The sequence below is a fragment of the Hippoglossus stenolepis genome, chromosome 20 (genome assembly GCF_022539355.2).
Source record: "Hippoglossus stenolepis isolate QCI-W04-F060 chromosome 20, HSTE1.2, whole genome shotgun sequence".
NCBI classification, from domain to species: Eukaryota; Metazoa; Chordata; class Actinopteri; order Pleuronectiformes; family Pleuronectidae; genus Hippoglossus; species Hippoglossus stenolepis.
This window is the reverse complement of record NC_061502.1, coordinates 19415031-19433025: the sequence shown is the minus strand read 5'-3', so window position 1 is coordinate 19433025 and position 17995 is coordinate 19415031. Positions and strand designations below refer to the sequence as shown.

General features: G+C 38.8%; 3 protein-coding genes and 1 pseudogene across 5 annotated transcripts; all 4 read left to right on the top strand.

Moving 5' to 3' along the window:
- Positions 1-411: 411 nt before the first annotated feature.
- On the top strand, positions 412-8231 carry LOC124851211 (zinc finger protein 431-like). The gene is given in 6 exon segments (XM_047338204.1): positions 412-901; positions 1218-2145; positions 2685-2767; positions 3300-4506; positions 4508-5130; positions 8129-8231. Coding segments are annotated over 5 exon segments (2436 nt in total). The 5' UTR covers positions 412-729; the 3' UTR covers positions 4554-5130; positions 8129-8231.
- LOC124851190 (serum response factor homolog A-like) lies at positions 6842-11316 on the top strand. The gene is made up of 3 exons (XM_047337995.1): positions 6842-7233; positions 8775-9173; positions 11027-11316. Exons 1-3 carry the CDS (start codon positions 6939-6941, stop codon positions 11080-11082), a joined length of 750 nt encoding a protein of 249 aa, XP_047193951.1. The 5' UTR covers positions 6842-6938; the 3' UTR covers positions 11083-11316.
- A 695-nt stretch (positions 11317-12011) lies between these two features.
- LOC118099175 (zinc finger protein 664-like) lies at positions 12012-14971 on the top strand. 3 transcript variants are annotated; one of them, XM_047337993.1, is made up of 3 exons: positions 12013-12316; positions 12633-13551; positions 13804-14316. In XM_047337993.1, exons 1-3 carry the CDS (start codon positions 12145-12147, stop codon positions 13898-13900), a joined length of 1188 nt encoding a protein of 395 aa, XP_047193949.1. In that variant the 5' UTR covers positions 12013-12144; the 3' UTR covers positions 13901-14316. The 3 variants fall into 3 exon arrangements, with proteins under 3 accessions (XP_047193948.1, XP_047193949.1, XP_034999405.2); XM_035143514.2 differs by lacking the exon at positions 13804-14316 and adding an exon at positions 14668-14971 and having other exon boundaries at positions 12017-12316; positions 12633-13058; XM_047337992.1 differs by having other exon boundaries at positions 12012-12316; positions 12633-14316.
- Positions 14972-15102: 131 nt separating this feature from the next.
- LOC124851189 lies at positions 15103-17867 on the top strand (annotated as a pseudogene).
- Positions 17868-17995: the final 128 nt, after the last annotated feature.

Genomic DNA, 17995 nt, shown 5'->3' with positions numbered 1-17995 from the left:
GGGCCAAACTGAGCTATGGGCCCCTATTCTTAGTTTGCCCTACATTACATACCAAATAAAGAAATAACAAGAAATGATGTTTGACATTTCAGGAATTACCAGTTGCTCCAGTCCAGGCGCCTGTGTAAAAATGCAATTTATAATTTGTCCACTGAACTGAGCTTATGTGAAATGCACTCATCGGATGTTTCCCTCTGTTTCCAGTCTGCATGTTGATCTGAGCTTCATATTTCACCTGCAGAATTCAGAGGGATTTACATATCATCGTCAATATTTTTGGCAAATGAACTAAAAAAGCTTATTTGCACATTAGCACATTTGCTCCCATGAAGTTAAGGTGGACCGGAGAATAATACTACTCCATCGTGAACAAGACCCTGAAGATGGAGAGGCCACATCGAGCTGAATGTCTTTTGGCTGAAGGGACTTTCCCTGAAGTCTCTCCTGCCTAGAAGTCAAGCTTCAACGACATAAACACACATAAACAGATTCAGGAAAGATGGAAACAGTGGCAATTTTTTTCCAGCTCGTTCACTTCATCTTGAGCCATCTAGGGTCTGGGAATGCACTAACCCCAAACAGCTCGCAGATACAGGCTACTGTGGGGGGGCACCGGAAGTAAACAAAGACAGCACCAGCAGCGTTAGCTAGGTGCATGTTAGCAGTTAGCTGGAAGACGGTAGTGTGGTCGTGTCTCTGGTAAATATTCAAGTAGTGGACGGAGCAGTGATGTCTTCGGCTCAGTATTTGAGAGAGTTTATCAGCGAGCGACTAACAGCTGCTGCTGAAGAGATATTCACAGTCTTTGAAAAAACCATCGTCCAGTACGAAGAAGAGGTCGCTCGTCAGCGCAGACTGCTGGACACCGTTTTGAAACCTGAAATAAAGCTACACAGGATCGGTCAGTACAACCAGAGTGTGGCTGACATTGGACTTGTTTCTCTGTGTTTGCTGTGTTTGTAGTCTGGATGGAGAAAACACTGCTTGTTACTTTATTTTGTTGCTCTCATAAATAAAATGGACTTTAAAAAGTTTCAAAGCACATAAATGATTCAATGAAAATATTAAATCCTCTGACAAAAAGATTTGGTGCTAAAATGTAGAAGCAGTTAGTTTTGTTACTTATCTTTCACAGTTATTGTCAAATCTGAAACTAAATTGTCTTTATTTTAACATCACAGTTTTAACCTCTGTCTTGTGCCTCTTTGTTCCTCCAGAGCTCCCACAGCAGCATGTCTGTAAGGAGGAGGAGGTTCTCACTGACCAGCAGCTCTGTCACCAGGAGAGGAACTCCAGTCTGGACCAAGAGGAACAAGAACCTCCACAGATTAAAGAGGAACAGGAGGAAATGTGCACCAGTCAGGAGGGAGAGCAGCTCGTACTGAAGCAGGAGACTGAAACCTGCATGTTGACTCCTCATGGTGAGGAAAGTGACCACAGAGAACCAGACGGTGAGCACCAGCTCCTCTCTCACAACTCTCCTGTAGCTGAGAGCCAAGATCAGAACAGAAGAAAACATTTGGATTCAGGATCAACAGGAAATGAAGAACCAAACCCACAGAAGAGTTTTCATGAAAACAGGAGTCACGGTAACAATGTGGACAACTCTCCCATGTCAGAGATTAACTCTAATACTCAAACAGGTAAAAAGTCTTTCAAATGTGACACTTGTGGAAAAACTTTTGTTTATAAGTATAATTTGACGATTCATCTGAGAATACACACGGGTGAAAAACCTCATTTATGCAAAATATGCAGGAAAAGATTTGGACGTAGTGATGAATTGAAAATCCACCTGAGAACTCACACAGGTGAGAAGCCAGATTGTTGCCAAACATGTGGTAAATGTTTTGTAAGAAGTGGTGATTTGAAACTCCATATGAGAATTCACACAGGTGAGAAGCCATTTTCTTGTAAAATATGTCAGAAACGTTTTGTAAGAAGTGGTGATTTGACAGTCCACATGAGGAGTCACACTGGTGAGAAGCCATATTCTTGTAAAATATGTCAGAAACATTTTGTAAGAAGTGGTGACTTGAAAGTCCACATGAGGAGTCACACTGGTGAGAAGCCATATTCTTGCAAAATATGTCAGAAAAAGTTTGGACAAAGTGGTCATATGAATGTCCACGTGAGGAGCCACAGGTGAGAAGCCATTTTCTTGCCAAAGATGTGGGGAAAGTTGTTGACATGAGAACTCAGACAGGGGAGGAGCCTGCAACATGTGATAAAAGCTTCTCTTAGTTTACACACATGAAAAGTCATTTAAAGATTTATACAGGTAAAAATGTGTGTTTACAAAACAAGGATGTATCTAGGTTTAGTGTTGGTGAAGATGATAAATGATCTGAGGCTGTCCAGCCATCCTGCAACTACTTTCTTTTCACAAACATGTCCTTTAATTCACTGTATTTTTTTTCTTACATCAAATTGATATAATTTGTATTATTTCAGTCTGCAGAGGTGATACAAACTCATGTAGTAGATGTTCTATGCTGCTTTATGACATTTGCCACATAAATAAACTTGTATTTTAATAACTAGAATATTTCTTTCAATGCTGGTTCGTCAGACTGATGTTCCTAATTTGATGGATTGAATAATGAGGGTAATTATGAGCACCATCAGTCTAAAGGCTCATTTATATCATTCTTACCAATGAAAATAGATATGTGTATTTTAAGCTGTTTATTCATCGCTGCCCACAAACTACCATGTGTTCTGAACGTTGACACAGCTACATACAAACATGGCAGCAATGAAGGAGGTCTTTATAACTTACCCCCGGAATCAACATTATCCAACAATTTACCCTAAAATTACAGCTTCAAAATCATGTGGTCTGGTTTCATTAAAACTATGATCATCAACGTATATTTTTCTGTCTTTTGTGACAATGTTAACTCAACGTAGCATCGTAAATAAAGGAATGTACGATTTCTGTTCTCTTATTCCACTGTTGAAAGGTTTCTGTCCTTTTAGGCCGTTCTTATCACACAGATGAATGTTAATTTTCCCATAAAGTTTGGTTTTAATTAGATATTTGATGATATAAAAGACGTTGAAACGTCATGATTAACAGCAGAGACTGACTGATGATGAAGATAAAAAGTTGACCCTGACATTGGACTTGTTTCTCTGTGTTTGCTGTGTTTGTAGTCTGGATGGAGAAAACACTGCATGCTACTTTATTTTGTTGCTCTCATGAATAAAATGGACTTCAAAAAGTTTCAAAGCACATAAATGATTCAATGAAAATATTAAATCCTCTTACAAAAAGATTTGGTGCTAAAATGTAGAAGCAGTTAGTATTGTTACTTATCTTTCACAGTTATTGTCAAATCTGAAACTAAATTGTCTTTATTTTAACATCACAGTTTTAACCTCTGTCTTGTGCCTCTTTGTTCCTCCAGAGCTCCCACAGCAGCATGTCTGTAAGGAGGAGGAGGTTCTCACTGACCAGCAGCTCTGTCACCAGGAGAGGAACTCCAGTCTGGACCAAGAGGAACAAGAACCTCCACAGATTAAAGAGGAACAGGAGGAAATGTGCACCAGTCAGGAGGGAGAGCAGCTCGTACTGAAGCAGGAGACTGAAACCTTCATGTTGACTCCTCATTGTGAGGAAAGTGACCACAGAGAACCAGACGGTGAGCACCAGCTCCTCTCTCACAACTCTCCTGTAGCTGAGAGTCAAGATCAGAACAGAAGAAAACTTTTGGATTCAGGATCAACAGGAAATGAAGAACCAAACCCACAGAAGAGTTTTCATGAAAACAGGAGTCACAGTAACAATGTGGACAACTCTCCCAAATCAGAGATTAACTCTAATACTCAAACAGGTAAAAAGTCTTTCAAATGTGACACTTGTGGAAAAACTTTTGCGTGTAAGTATAAATTGAAAATTCATCTGAGAACACACACTGGTGAGAAGCCATTTCCATGCAAAATATGTCAGAAACGTTTTGTGAAAAGTGGTCATTTGAAAGTTCATACGAGAATTCACACTGGTGAGAAGCCATATTCTTGCCAAACGTGTGGGGAAAGGTTTGGACGTAGTGAGGACTTGAGAGTCCACAAGAGAATTCACACTGGTGAGAAGCCATATTGTTGCCAAACATGTGGTAAATGTTTTGTAACTAGTAGTAATTTGAAAGTCCATGTGAGGTCTCACACTGGTGAGAAACCATATTGTTGCCAAACATGTGGTGAATGTTTTGTATGTATGGACTATTTGAAATTCCATATTAGAACTCACACAGGTGAGAAGCCATATTCTTGTAAAATATGTCAGAAACGTTTTGTGAGAAGTGGTGTATTGAAAGTCCACATGAGAATTCACACTGGTGAGAAGCCATATTCTTGCCAAACATGTGGGAAAGATTTTTTACGTAGTGGTGACTTGAAAGTCCACATGAGGAGTCACACTGGTGAGAAGCCATATTCTTGCAAAATATGTCAGAAGAGGTTTGGACAAAGTGGTCATATGAATGTCCACATGAGGAGCCACAGGTGAGAAGCCATTTTCTTGCCAAAGATGTGGGGAAAGTTGTTGACATGAGAACTCAGACAGGGGAGGAGCCTGCAACACGTGATAAAAGCTTCTCTTAGTTTACACACACAAAAAGTCATTTAAAGATTTATACAGGTAAAAATGTGTGTTTACAAAACGAGGATGTATCTAGGTTTAGTGTTGTTGAAGATGATAAATGATCTGAGGCTGTCCAGCCATCCTGCAACTACGGTCTTTTCACAAACATGTCCTTTAATTCACTGTATTTTTTTCTTACATCAAATTGATACAATTTGTATTATTTCAGTCTGCAGAGGTGATACAAACTCATGTAGTAGATGTTCTATGCTGCTTTGTGAAATTTGCCACATAAATAAACTTGTATTTTAATAACTAGAATATTTCTTTCAATGCTGGTTCGTCAGACTGATGTTCCTAATTTGATGGATTGAATAATGAGGGTAATTATGAGCACCATCAGTCTAAAGGCTCATTTATATCATTTTTACCAATGAAAATAGATATGTCTATTTTAAGATGTGTATTCATCACTGCCCACAAACTACCATGTGTTCTGAACGTTGACACAGCTACATACAAACATGGCAGCAATGAAGGAGGTCTTTATAACTTTACAGCTTCAAAATCATTGTAATAGACACTGACTTGTAAAAAGAGAATGGTGCCTTTTCCTTCCCACTCCATGTCCTGACCACTTGTTCTTTCACTGTTTAACTTTAGTGAGAAGTTACGATCTTCAAAAGAAATGCAGAACTCAGGATTATCAGTGGGTTAAATTTCAGGAATCGTGCTGTCGATCATTTCAAAGGACTGAAGTCATTAAAAACCAGCGGCCATCTCAGATATCTAGGGAGGAATATCAAGATGAGGTTTGGTGAGTTTCTTACAGCAGCTTACAACATACCGTTTCCCAAAGTTAGGAGCCATTGGAAAGTGGTGGGTCATTGTCAAGTTGTTACTGCTCCTGATACATTTGAATATTTTTGTCTTTGGTCTGGTTTCATTAAAACTATGATCATCAACGTATATTTTTCTGTCTTTTGTGACAATGTTAACTCAACATAGCATCGTAAATAAAGGAATGTACGATTTCTCTTCTCTTTCTCACTGTTGAAAGGTTTCTGTCATTTTAGGCCGCTCTTATCAACCAGATGAATGTTCATTTTTCCATAAAGTTTTGTTTTAATTTGATATTTGATGATATAAAAGATGTTGAAACGTCATCATTGACAGCAGAGACTGACTGGTGATTGGTTGAGTTTATGTTTTGGCAGCAGAGCTGATCAGCAGGATCTCAACACTGAAGCTCCACACCACGATCACTACTGCGCAGACTCTGACTCCAAATAACGTCAAAAGACCAAAATGGCATCAATTGTATCCGACATATTTTACCTCCATTTGTGTAAAAGTGGAGGAGAGGAGTTCTGTCATCCAACTTTATTTACAGTCTGTGATACTGACATGAATAAACATGTACAGTTTGATGACTGGTCTATGTCACTATGATTTAACTCTGTATTACAACTAATAGAAACTTATTGTAAACTCCAACATTGGTGTGAATGTACAGAGGCAGATTCCCACATCTGTCGGAGGGGGCGCTATAAACATTTGAGCTATGAAGATAAAAAGTTGAACCTGTCTCTGTCGGACCTTCGCAGTGTGACACCCACCGGAAGTTTACAGACAGCACTAGCAGCGTTAGCTAGGTGCATGTTAGCAGTTAGCTGGAAGACGGTAGTGTGGTCGTGTCTCTGGTAAATATTCAAGTAGTGGACGGAGCAGTGATGTCTTCGGCTCAGTATTTGAGAGAGTTTATCAGCGAGCGACTAACAGCTGCTGCTGAAGAGATATTCACAGTCTTTGAAAAAACCATGCCAGTACGAAGAAGAGGTCGCTCGTCAGCGCAGACTGCTGGACACCGTTTTGAAACCTGAAATAAAGCTACACAGGATCGGTCAGTACAACCAGAGTGTGGCTGACATTGGACTTGTGTCTCTGTGTTTGCTGTGTTTGTGGTCTGGATGGAGAAAACACAGCGTGTTACTTTATTTTGTTGCTCTCATAAATAAAATGGACTTGAAAAAGTTTCAAAGCACATAAATGATTCAATGAAAATATGAAATCCTCTTACAAAAAGATTTGGTGCTAAAATGTAGAAGCAGTTAGTATTGTTACTTATCTTTCACAGTTATTGTCAAATCTGAAACTAAATTGTCTTTATTTTAACATCACAGTTGTAACCTCTGTCTTGTGTCTCTTTCTTCCTCCAGAGCTCCCACAGCAGCATGTCTGTGAGGAGGAGGAGGTTCTCACTGACCAGCAGCTCTGTCTCCAGGAGAGGAACTCCAGTCTGGACCAAGAGGAACAAGAACCTCCACAGATTAAAGAGGAACAGGAGGAAATGTGCACCAGTCAGGAGGGAGAGCAGCTCGTACTGAAGCAGGAGACTGAAACCTGCATGTTGACTCCTCATTGTGAGGAAAGTGACCACAGAGAACCAGACGGTGAGCACCAGCTCCTCTCTCACAACTCTCCTGTAGCTGAGAGCCAAGATCAGAACAGAAGAAAACATTTGGATTCAGGATCAACAGGAAATGAAGAACCAAACCCACAGAAGAGTTTTCATGAAAACAGGAGTCACGGTAACAATGTGGACAACTCTCCCATATCAGAGATTAACTCTAATACTCAAACAGGTAAAAAGTCTTTCAAATGTGACACTTGTGGAAAAGCTTTTGCGTGTAAGTATGAATTGAAAATCCACCTGAGAACTCACACAGGTGAGAAGCCATATTGTTGCCAAACATGTGGTAAATGTTTTGTAACTAGTAGTAAGTTGAAAGTCCACATGAGAATTCACACAGGTGAGAAGCCATATTCTTGCAAAATATGTCAGAAAAGGTATACACAAAGTGGTCATTTGAATTTCCACATGAGGCGTCACAGGTGAGAAGCAATTTTCTTGCCAAAGATGTGGGGACAGTTTTTCACATTGTGATGCATTGAATGTTCACATGAGAACTCAGACAGGGGAGGAGCCTGTAACACGTGATAAAAGCTTCTATTAGTTTACACACATGAAAAGTAATTTAAAGATTTATACAGGTAAAAATGTGTGTTTACAAAAGAAGGATTTATATAGGTTTAGTGTTGGTGAAGATGATAAATGATCTGAGGCTGTCCAGCCATCCTGCAACTATGGTCTTTTCTCGAACATGTCCTTTAATTCACTGTATTTTTTTTCATACATCAAATTGATATAATTTGTATTATTTCAGTCTGCAGAGGTGATACAAACTCATGTAGTAGATGTTCTATGCTGCTTTATGACATTTGCCACATAAATAAACTTGTATTTTAATAACTAGAATATTTCTTTCAATGCTGGTTCGTTAGACTGATGTTCCTAATTTGATGGATTGAATAATGAGGGTAATTATGAGCACCATCAGTCTAAAGGCTCATTTATATCATTTTTACCCATGAAAATAGATATGTCTATTTTAAACTGTGTATTCATCACTGCCCACAAACTACCATGTGTTCTGAACGTTGACACAGCTGCATACAAACATGGCAGCAATGAGGGAGGTCTTTATAACTTACCCCCGGAATCAACATTATCCAACAATTTACCCTAAAATTACAGCTTCAAAATCATGTGGTCTGGTTTCATTAAAACTATGATCATCAACGTATATTTTTCTGTCTTTTGTGACAATGTTAACTCAACGTAGCATCGTAAATAAAGGAATGTACGATTTCTGTTCTCTTATTCCACTGTTGAAAGGTTTCTGTCCTTTAAGGTCGGTCTTATCACACAGATGAATGTTAATTTTTCCATAAAGTTTGGTTTTAATTAGATATTTGATGATATAAAAGACGTTGAAACGTCATGATTAACAGCAGAGACTGACTGATGATGAAGATAAAAAGTTGACCCTGACATTGGACTTGTTTCTCTGTGTTTGCTGTGTTTGTAGTCTGGATGGAGAAAACACTGCATGTTACTTTATTTTGTTGCTCTTATGAATAAAATGGACTTCAAAAAGTTTCAAAGCACATAAATGATTCAATGAAAATATTAAATCCTCTTAAAAAAAGATTTGGTGCGAAAATGTAGAAGCCGTTAGTATTGTTCCTTATCTTTCACAGTTATTGTCAAATCTGAAACTAAATTGTCTTTATTTTAACCTCACAGTTGTAACCTCTGTCTTGTGCCTCTTTGTTCCTCCAGAGCTCCCACAGCAGCATGTCTGTAAGGAGGAGGAGGTTCTCACTGACCAGCAGCTCTGTCACCAGGAGGAACAAGAACCTCCACAGATTAAAGAGGAACAGGAGGAAATGTGCACCAGTCAGGAGGGAGAGCAGCTCGTACTGAAGCAGGAGACTGAAACCTTCATGTTGACTCCTCATTGTGAGGAAAGTGACCACAGAGAACCAGACGGTGAGCACCAGCTCCTCTCTCACAACTCTCCTGTAGCTGAGAGCCAAGATCAGAACAGAAGAAAACATTTGGATTCAGGATCAACAGGAAATGAACCAAACCCACAGAAGAGTTTTCATGAAAACAGGAGTCACAGTAACAATGTGGACAACTCTCCCAAATCAGAGATTAACTCTAATACTCAAACAGGTAAAAAGTCTTTAAAGTGTGACACTTGTGGAAAAACTTTTGCGTGTAAGTATAAATTGAAAATTCATCTGAGAACACACACTGGTGAGAAGCCATTTCCATGCAAAATATGTCAGAAACGTTTTGTGAAAAGTGGTCATTTGAAAGTTCACACGAGAATTCACACTGGTGAGAAGCCATATTCTTGCCAAACATGTGGTAAATGTTTTGGAACTAGTAGTCATTTGAAACTCCATGTGAGGTCTCACACTGGTGAGAAGCCATATTGTTGCCAAACATGTGGTGAATGTTTTGTATGTATGGACTATTTGAAATTCCATATTAGAACTCACACAGGTGAGAAGCCATATTCTTGTAAAATATGTCAGAAACGTTTTGTGAGAAGTGGTGTATTGAAAGTCCACATGAGAATTCACACTGGTGAGAAGCCATATTCTTGCCAAACATGTGGGAAAGATTTTTTACGTAGTGGTGACTTGAAAGTCCACATGAGGAGTCACACTGGTGAGAAGCCATATTCTTGCAAAATATGTCAGAAAGGTTTGGACAAAGTGGTCATATGAATGTCCACATGAGGAGCCACAGGTGAGAAGCCATTTTCTTGCCAAAGATGTGGGGAAAGTTGTTGACATGAGAACTCAGACAGGGGAGGAGCCTGCAACACGTGATAAAAGCTTCTCTTAGTTTACACACATGAAAAGTCATTTAAAGATTTATACAGGTAAAAATGTGTGTTTACAAAACAAGGATGTATCTAGGTTTAGTGTTGTTGAAGATGATAAATGATCTGAGGCTGTCCAGCCATCCTGCAACTACGGTCTTTTCACGAAACATGTCCTTTAATTCACTCTGTATTTTTTTTCTTACATCAAATTGTTACAATTTATATTATTTCAGTCTGCAGAGGTGATACAAACTCATGTAGTAGATGTTCTATGCTGCTTTATGACATTTGCCACATAAATAAACTTGTATTTTAATAACTAGAATATTTCTTTCAATGCTGGTTCGTCAGACTGATGTTCCTAATTTGATGGATTGAATAATGAGGGTAATTATGAGCACCATCAGTCTAAAGGCTCATTTATATCATTTTTACCAATGAAAATAGATATGTGTATTTTAAGATGTGTATTCATCACTGCCCACAAACTACCATGTGTTCTGAACGTTGACACAGCTGCATACAAACATGGCAGCAATGAAGGAGGTCTTTATAACTTCAAAGCTTCAAAATCATTTTAATAGACACTGACTTGGAAAAAAGAGAATGGTGCCTTTTCCCTTCCCACTCCATGTCCTGACCACCTGTTCTTTCACTGTTTAACTTTAGTGAGAGATTCCGATCTTCAAAAGAAATGCAGAACTCAGGATTATCAGTGGGTTAAATTTCAGGAATCGTGCTGTCGATCATTTCAAAGGACTGAAGTCATTAAAACCAGTGGTCATCTCAGATATCTAGGGAGGAATATCAAGATGAGGTTTGGTGAGTTTCTTACAGCAGCTTACAACATACCGTTTCCCAAAGTTAGGAGCCATTGGAAAGTGGTGGGTCATTGTCAAGTTGTTACTGCTCCTGATACATTTGAATATTTTTGTGTGTGGTCTGGTTCCATTAAAACTATGATCATCAACGTATATTTGTCTGTCTTTTGTCACAATGTTGACTCAATGTATATTGTCATGGAAATTTACTGAACTAACTGTCCTGACATGACTATGCTCAAAGTTCAGTTGGATTGACCTGAAACATCATTGTATAATTCTACTTAATGTTTGCATCTGTCTGATACCAAGAGATGTTCTCTACTTTGGACCTAAACGTCCCTGTGACTATTTGTTTTTCTGCCCAGTGTCTATATACTCAGGAGAGGGGGGGACATTTGACCCATTCTCTGCTGATGTCTGAGCGCTGGACACGTCCTGTCTGGCTGATATCAAAGGATGACGTGGAGCCCCTCGATCTGTGCATAAAAGCCAGTTCATCATAGGAGCCATTTTGTCAGATTCTTGAGCCGACAGTGGCTTTGAGAATTCTGTCCCTATTTGGCCAAATAGTTACATTGTAACTCTGTTTGTGTTCAAATATATTCTCTGTAAATTGTTTCTGGACCATTAATTAAATACTTTGATATCATTGAAATGATCGCTCAGTCTGATGGTTTATTTCCTCACCAGGGAATTAAATACAAATTCCCACCACATATATTTTTCTGTCTTTTGTGACGATGTTAACTCAACATAGCATCGTAAATAAAGGAATGTAAGATTTCTCTTCTCTTTCTCACTGTTGAAAGGTTTCTGTCCTTTTAGGCCGTTCTCGTCACCCAGATGAATGTTAATTTTTCCATAAAGTTTGGTTTTAATTTGATATTTGATGATATAAAAGATGTTGAAACGTCATGATTGACAGCAGAGACTGACTGGTGATTGGTTCAGTTTATGTTTTGGCAGCAGAGCTGATCAGCAGGATCTCAACACTGAAGCTCCACACCACGATCACTACTGCGCAGACTCTGACTCCAAATAACGTCAAAAGACCAAAATGGCATCAATTGTATCCGACATATTTTACCTCCATTTGTGTAAAAGTGGAGGGAGAGGAGTTCTGTCATCCAACTTTATTTACAGTCTGTGATACTGACATGAATAAACATGTACAGTTTGATGACTGGTCTATGTCACTATGATTTAACTCTGTATTACAACTAATAGAAACTTATTGTAAACTCCAACATTGGTGTGAATGTACAGAGGCAGATTCCCACATCTGTCGGAGGGGGCGCTATAAACATTTGAGCTATGAAGATAAAAAGTTGAACCTGTCTCTGTCGGACCTTCGCAGTGTGACACCCACCGGAAGTTTACAGACAGCACCAGCAGCGTTAGCTAGGTGCATGTTAGCAGTTAGCTGGAAGACGGTAGTGTGGTCGTGTCTCTGGTAAATATTCAAGTAGTGGACGGAGCAGTGATGTCTTCGGCTCAGTATTTGAGAGAGTTTATCAGCGAGCGACTAACAGCTGCTGCTGAAGAGATATTCACAGTCTTTGAAAAAACCATCGTCCAGTACGAAGAAGAGGTCGCTCGTCAGCGCAGACTGCTGGACACCGTTTTGAAACCTGAAATAAAGCTACACAGGATCGGTCAGTACAACCAGAGTGTGGCTGACATTGGACTTGTGTCTCTATGTTTGCTGTGTTTGTGGTCTGGATGGAGAAAACACTGTGTGTTACTTTATTTTGTTGCTCTCATGAATAAAATGGACTTTAAAAAGTTTCAAAGCACATAAATGATTCAATGAAAATATTAAATCCTCTTACAAAAAGATTTGGTGCTAAAATGTAGAAGCAGTTAGTATTGTTACTTATCTTTCACAGTTATTGTCAAATCTGAAACTAAATTGTCTTTATTTTAACCTCACAGTTGTAACCTCTGTCTTGTGTCTCTTTGTTCCTCCAGAGCTCCCACAGCAGCATGTCTGTAAGGAGGAGGAGGTTCTCACTGACCAGCAGCTCTGTCACCAGGAGAGGAACTCCAGTCTGGACCAAGAGGAACAAGAACCTCCACAGATTAAAGAGGAACAGGAGGAAATGTGCACCAGTCAGGAGGGAGAGCAGCTCGTACTGAAGCAGGAGACTGAAACCTTCATGTTGACTCCTCATTGTGAGGAAAGTGACCACAGAGAACCAGACGGTGAGCACCAGCTCCTCTCTCACAACTCTCCTGTAGCTGAGAGTCAAGATCAGAACAAAAGAAAACATATGGATTCAGGATCAACAGGAAATGAAGAACCAAACCCACAGAAGAGTTTTCATGACAACAGGAGTCACGGTAACAATGTGGACAACTCTCCCAAATCAGAGATTAACTCTAATACTCAAACAGGTAAAAAGTCTTTCAAATGTGACACTTGTGGAAAAGCTTTTGCGTGTAAGTATAAATTGAAAATTCATCTGAGAACACACACGGGTGAAAAACCTTATTTATGCAAAATATGCAGGAAAGGATTTGGACGTAGTGATGAATTGAAAGTCCACATGAGAACTCACACAGGTGAGAAGCCATATTGTTGCCAAACATGTTCAAAACGTTTTGTAAATAGTAGTTATTTGAAAGTCCACATGAGGTCTCACACTGGTGAGAAGCCATTTCCCTGCAAAATATGTCAGAAACGTTTTGTGAAAAGTGGTTATTTGAAAGTTCATACGAGAATTCACACTGGTGAGAAGCCTTATTCATGCAAAATATGCAGGAAAGGATTTGGACGTAGTGATGAATTGAAAATCCATCTGAGAACTCACACAGGTGAGAAGCCATATTGTTGCCAAACATGTGGTAAATGTTTTGTAACTAGTAGTAAGTTGAAAGTCCACGTGAGGTTTCACACTGGTGAGAAGCCATATTGTTGCCAAACATGTGGTGAATGTTTTCTAAGTATGGGCTATTTGAAATACCATATAAGAACTCACACAGGTGAGAAGCCATATTCTTGTAAAATATGTCAGAAACGTTTTGTGAGAAGTGGTGTATTGAAAGTCCACATGAGAATTCACACTGGTGAGAAGCCATATTCTTGTAAAATATGTCAGAAACGATTTGTGAGAAGTGGTGTATTGAAAGTCCACATGAGAATTCACACAGGTGAGAAGCCATATTCTTGCAAAATATGTCAGAAAAGGTATACACAAAGTGGTCATTTGAATTTCCACATGAGGAGTCACAGGTGAGAAGCAATTTTCTTGCCAAAGATGTGGGGACAGTTTTTCACATTGTGATGCATTGAATGTTCACATGAGAACTCAGACAGGGGAGGAGCCTGTAACACGTGATAAAAGCTTCTCTTAGTTTACACACATGAAAAGTCATTTAAAGATTCATACAGGTAAAAATGTGTGTTTACAAAACAAGGATTTATATAGATTTAGTGTTGTTGAAGATGATAAATGATCTGAGGCTGTCCAGCCATCCTGCAACTACGGTCTTTTCACGAACATGTCCTTTAATTCACTCTGTATTTTTTTTCTTACATCAAATTGTTACAATTTGTATTATTTCAGTCTGCAGAGGTGATACAAACTCATGTAGTAGATGTTCTATGCTGCTTTGTGAAATTTGCCACATAAATAAACTTGTATTTTAATAATTAGAATATTTCTTTCAATGCTGGTTCGTCAGACTGATGTTCCTAATCTGATGGATTGAATAATGAAGGGTAATTATGAGCACCATCAGTCTAAAGGCTCATTTATATCATTTTTACCCATGAAAATAGATATGTGTATTTTAAGATGTGTATTCATCACTGCCCACAAACTACCATGTGTTCTGAACGTTGACACAGCTACATACAAACATGGCAGCAATGAAGGAGGTCTTTATAACTTCAAAGCTTCAAAATCATTGTAATAGACACTGACTTGTGAAAAAGAGAATGGTGCCTTTTCCCTTCCCACTCCATGTCCTGACCACCTGTTCTTTCACTGTTTAACTTTAGTGAGAAGTTACGATCTTCAAAAGAAATGCAGAACTCAGGATTATCAGTGGGTTAAATTTCAGGAATCGTGCTGTCGATCATTTCAAAGGACTGAAGTCATTAAAAACCAGCGGCCATCTCAGATATCTAGGGAGGAATATCAAGATGAGGTTTGGTGAGTTTCTTACAGCAGCTTACAACATACTGTTTCCCAAAGTTAGGAGCCATTGGAAAGTGGTGGGTCATTGTCAAGTTGTTACTGCTCCTGATACATTTGAATATTTTTGTGTGTGGTCTGGTTTCATTAAAACTATGATCATCAACGTATATTTTTCTGTCTTTTGTGACAATGTTAACTCAACATAGCATCGTAAATAAAGGAATGTACGATTTCTCTTCTCTTTCTCACTGTTGAAAGGTTTCTGTCATTTTAGGCCGGTCTTATCAACCAGATGAATGTTAATTTTTCCATAAAGTTTTGTTTTAATTCGATATTTGATGGTATAAAAGACGTTGAAACGTCATGATTGACAGCAGAGACTGACTGGTGATGAAGATAAAAAGTTGACCCTGTCTCTCTGTCGGACCTGCACAGTGTGACACCCACCGGAAGTAAACAGACAGCACCAGCAGCGTTAGCTAGGTGCATGTTAGCAGTTAGCTGGAAGACGGTAGTGTGGTCGTGTCTCTGGTAAATATTCAAGTAGTGGACGGAGCAGTGATGTCTTCGGCTCAGTATTTGAGAGAGTTTATCAGCGAGCGACTAACAGCTGCTGCTGAAGAGATATTCACAGTCTTTGAAAAAACCATCGTCCAGTACGAAGAAGAGGTCGCTCGTCAGCGCAGACTGCTGGACACCGTTTTGAAACCTGAAATAAAGCTACACAGGATCGGTCAGTACAACCAGAGTGTGGCTGACATTGGACTTGTTTCTCTGTGTTTGCTGTGTTTGTGGTCTGGATGGAGAAAACACTGCTTGTTACTTTATTTTGTTGCTCTCATAAATAAAATGGACTTTACAAAAAAGTTTCAAAGCACATAAATGATTCAATGAAAATATTAAATCCTCACACAAAAGTATTTGGTGCTAAAATGTAGAAGCAGTTAGTATTGTTACTTATCTTTCACAGTTATTGTCAAATCTGAAACTAAATTGTCTTTATTTTAACATCACAGTTGTAACCTCTGTCTTGTGTCTCTTTGTTCCTCCAGAGCTCCCACAGCAGCATGTCTGTAAGGAGGAGGAGGTTCTCACTGACCAGCAGCTCTGTCACCAGGAGAGGACTCCAGTCTGGACCAAGAGGAACAAGAACCTCCACAGATTAAAGAGGAACAGGAGGAAATGTGCACCAGTCAGGAGGGAGAGCAGCTCGTACTGAAGCAGGAGACTGAAACCTGCATGTTGACTCCTCATTGTGAGGAAAGTGACCACAGAGAACCAGACGGTGAGCGCCAGCTCCTCTCTCACAACTCTCCTGTAGCTGAGAGTCAAGATCAGAACAAAAGAAAACATCTGGATTCAGGATCAACAGGAAATGAAGAACCAAACCCACAGAAGAGTTTTCATGAAAACAGGAGTCACAGTAACAATGTGGACAACTCTCCCAAATCAGAGTTTAACTCTAATACTCAAACAGGTAAAAAGTCTTTCAAATGTGACACTTGTGGAAAAGTTTTTACTAATAAATATCAGTTTAAAATACATCTGAAAATCCACTCAAGTGAGAAACCTTATTCTTGCAAAATGTGTTGGAGAGGTTTTAGACGTAATGGTAATTTGAAAGTCCACATGAGAATTCACACTGGTGAGAGGCCATATTCATGCCAAACATGTGGGAAAGGTTTTAGACGTAGTGATATATTGAAAATCCACTTGAGAAGTCACACAGGTGAGAGGCCATTTTCTTGCCAAACATGTGGGAAAGGTTTTAGATGTAATAGTCAGTTGTTTGTCCACATGAGAACTCACACTGGTGTGAAGCCATTTTCTTGCAAAATATGTCGGAAAGGTTTTTCTCGTAGAAATATATTGAGTGTCCACATGAAAACTCACACAGGTGAGGAGCCTGCAACACGTGATAAGAGATCCTCTTAGTTTACACACATGAGAAGTCATTTGAAGATTCATACAGGTAAAAATGATTGTGTTTACAAATAGAGTGGGAGAGCTTTCAGGGTTAGTGGTTAATTGACAACACACATTAGAAGAGTTCATACTGGTGAGAAGTCATCACTGCAACTCTTGAGAGAAAAGATAATTTGAACGGGCACATTTTGAAGTCATATGAGGTGAGATCAAAAAGATCAGAGACTGAACCTTGAACAAACCAAACCTGTTCCTGATTTAAATTTGGACCCATTCCCTGTGAAGTACTCACCTTGTGCAACTATAGATTTTTCCAAAATATCTTAAACGTTTGGAATGCTCCCTGGAAACCCCCCAAAATCCAGATCTTTCGAACTCTACTCCCCCAAGCACAAATTTTGATTTGCGTTAGATGAAGTTGTTGTTGGAGATAACTGGGCTTTTTTCACTGTCCAAGTTTACACATTTTGTGAATAAATGTGTGTGTAGATTCTTCATTTAAGTGCAATCAACAGAGTTCCTAAATTATTTAAATTTTACAAATTTTTATAGACCAACTCAGTTATATGGCTTTATATAAGTTTAATGTTGTTGAAGTTGATGTCCTTTAATTTGATACTGTCTGTATTTTTATATTTACATCAAATTGATACAATTTATATTAGTTCAGTCTGCAGAGGTGAAACAAACTCGTGTAGTGTATGTTCTTTGTGGCTTTATGAATTGTACCATATAAATAAAAACTTGTATTTTAAGAACTAGAATATTTCTTTCAATGCTGGTTCATCAGACTGATGTTCCCAATTTGATGGCTTGAATAATGAGGGTAATTATGAGCACCACCAGTCTAAAGGCTCATTTATGCTCTTTTTACTTATGAAAATAGATATGTGTATTTTAAACTGTGTATTCATCACTACCCACAAACTACCATGTGTTCTGAACATTGACACAGCTACATACAAACATGGCAGCAATGAAGGAGGTCTTTATAACTTCCCCTCAGAATCAACATTATCCAACAATTTACCCTAAAATTACAGCTTCAAAATCATGTGGTCTGGTTTCATTAAAACTATGATCATCAACGTATATTTTTCTGTCTTTTGTGATAATGTTAACTCAACGTAGCATCGTAAATAAAGGAATGTACGATTTCTCTTCTCTTTCTCACTGTTGAAAGGTTTCTGTCATTTTAGGTCGTTCTTGTCGCCCAGATGAATGTTCATTTTTCCATAAAGTTTGGTTTTAATTCGATATTTG

Bases quoted from the DNA above. Each gene is read 5' to 3' on its own strand.
- LOC124851190 (XM_047337995.1), top strand. From the start codon at position 6,939: ATGTGCACCAGTCAGGAGGGAGAGCAGCTCGTACTGAAGCAGGAGACT. The intron at 7,234-8,774 runs GTAAAAAGTCTT...TTGTTCCTCCAG, and splicing joins TAACTCTAATACTCAAACAG to AGCTCCCACAGCAGCATGTC. The intron at 9,174-11,026 runs GTAAAAAGTCTT...TTTTCTGCCCAG, and splicing joins TAACTCTAATACTCAAACAG to TGTCTATATACTCAGGAGAG.
- LOC118099175 (XM_047337992.1), top strand. From the start codon at position 12,145: ATGTCTTCGGCTCAGTATTTGAGAGAGTTTATCAGCGAGCGACTAACA. The intron at 12,317-12,632 runs GTCAGTACAACC...TTGTTCCTCCAG, and splicing joins AATAAAGCTACACAGGATCG to AGCTCCCACAGCAGCATGTC.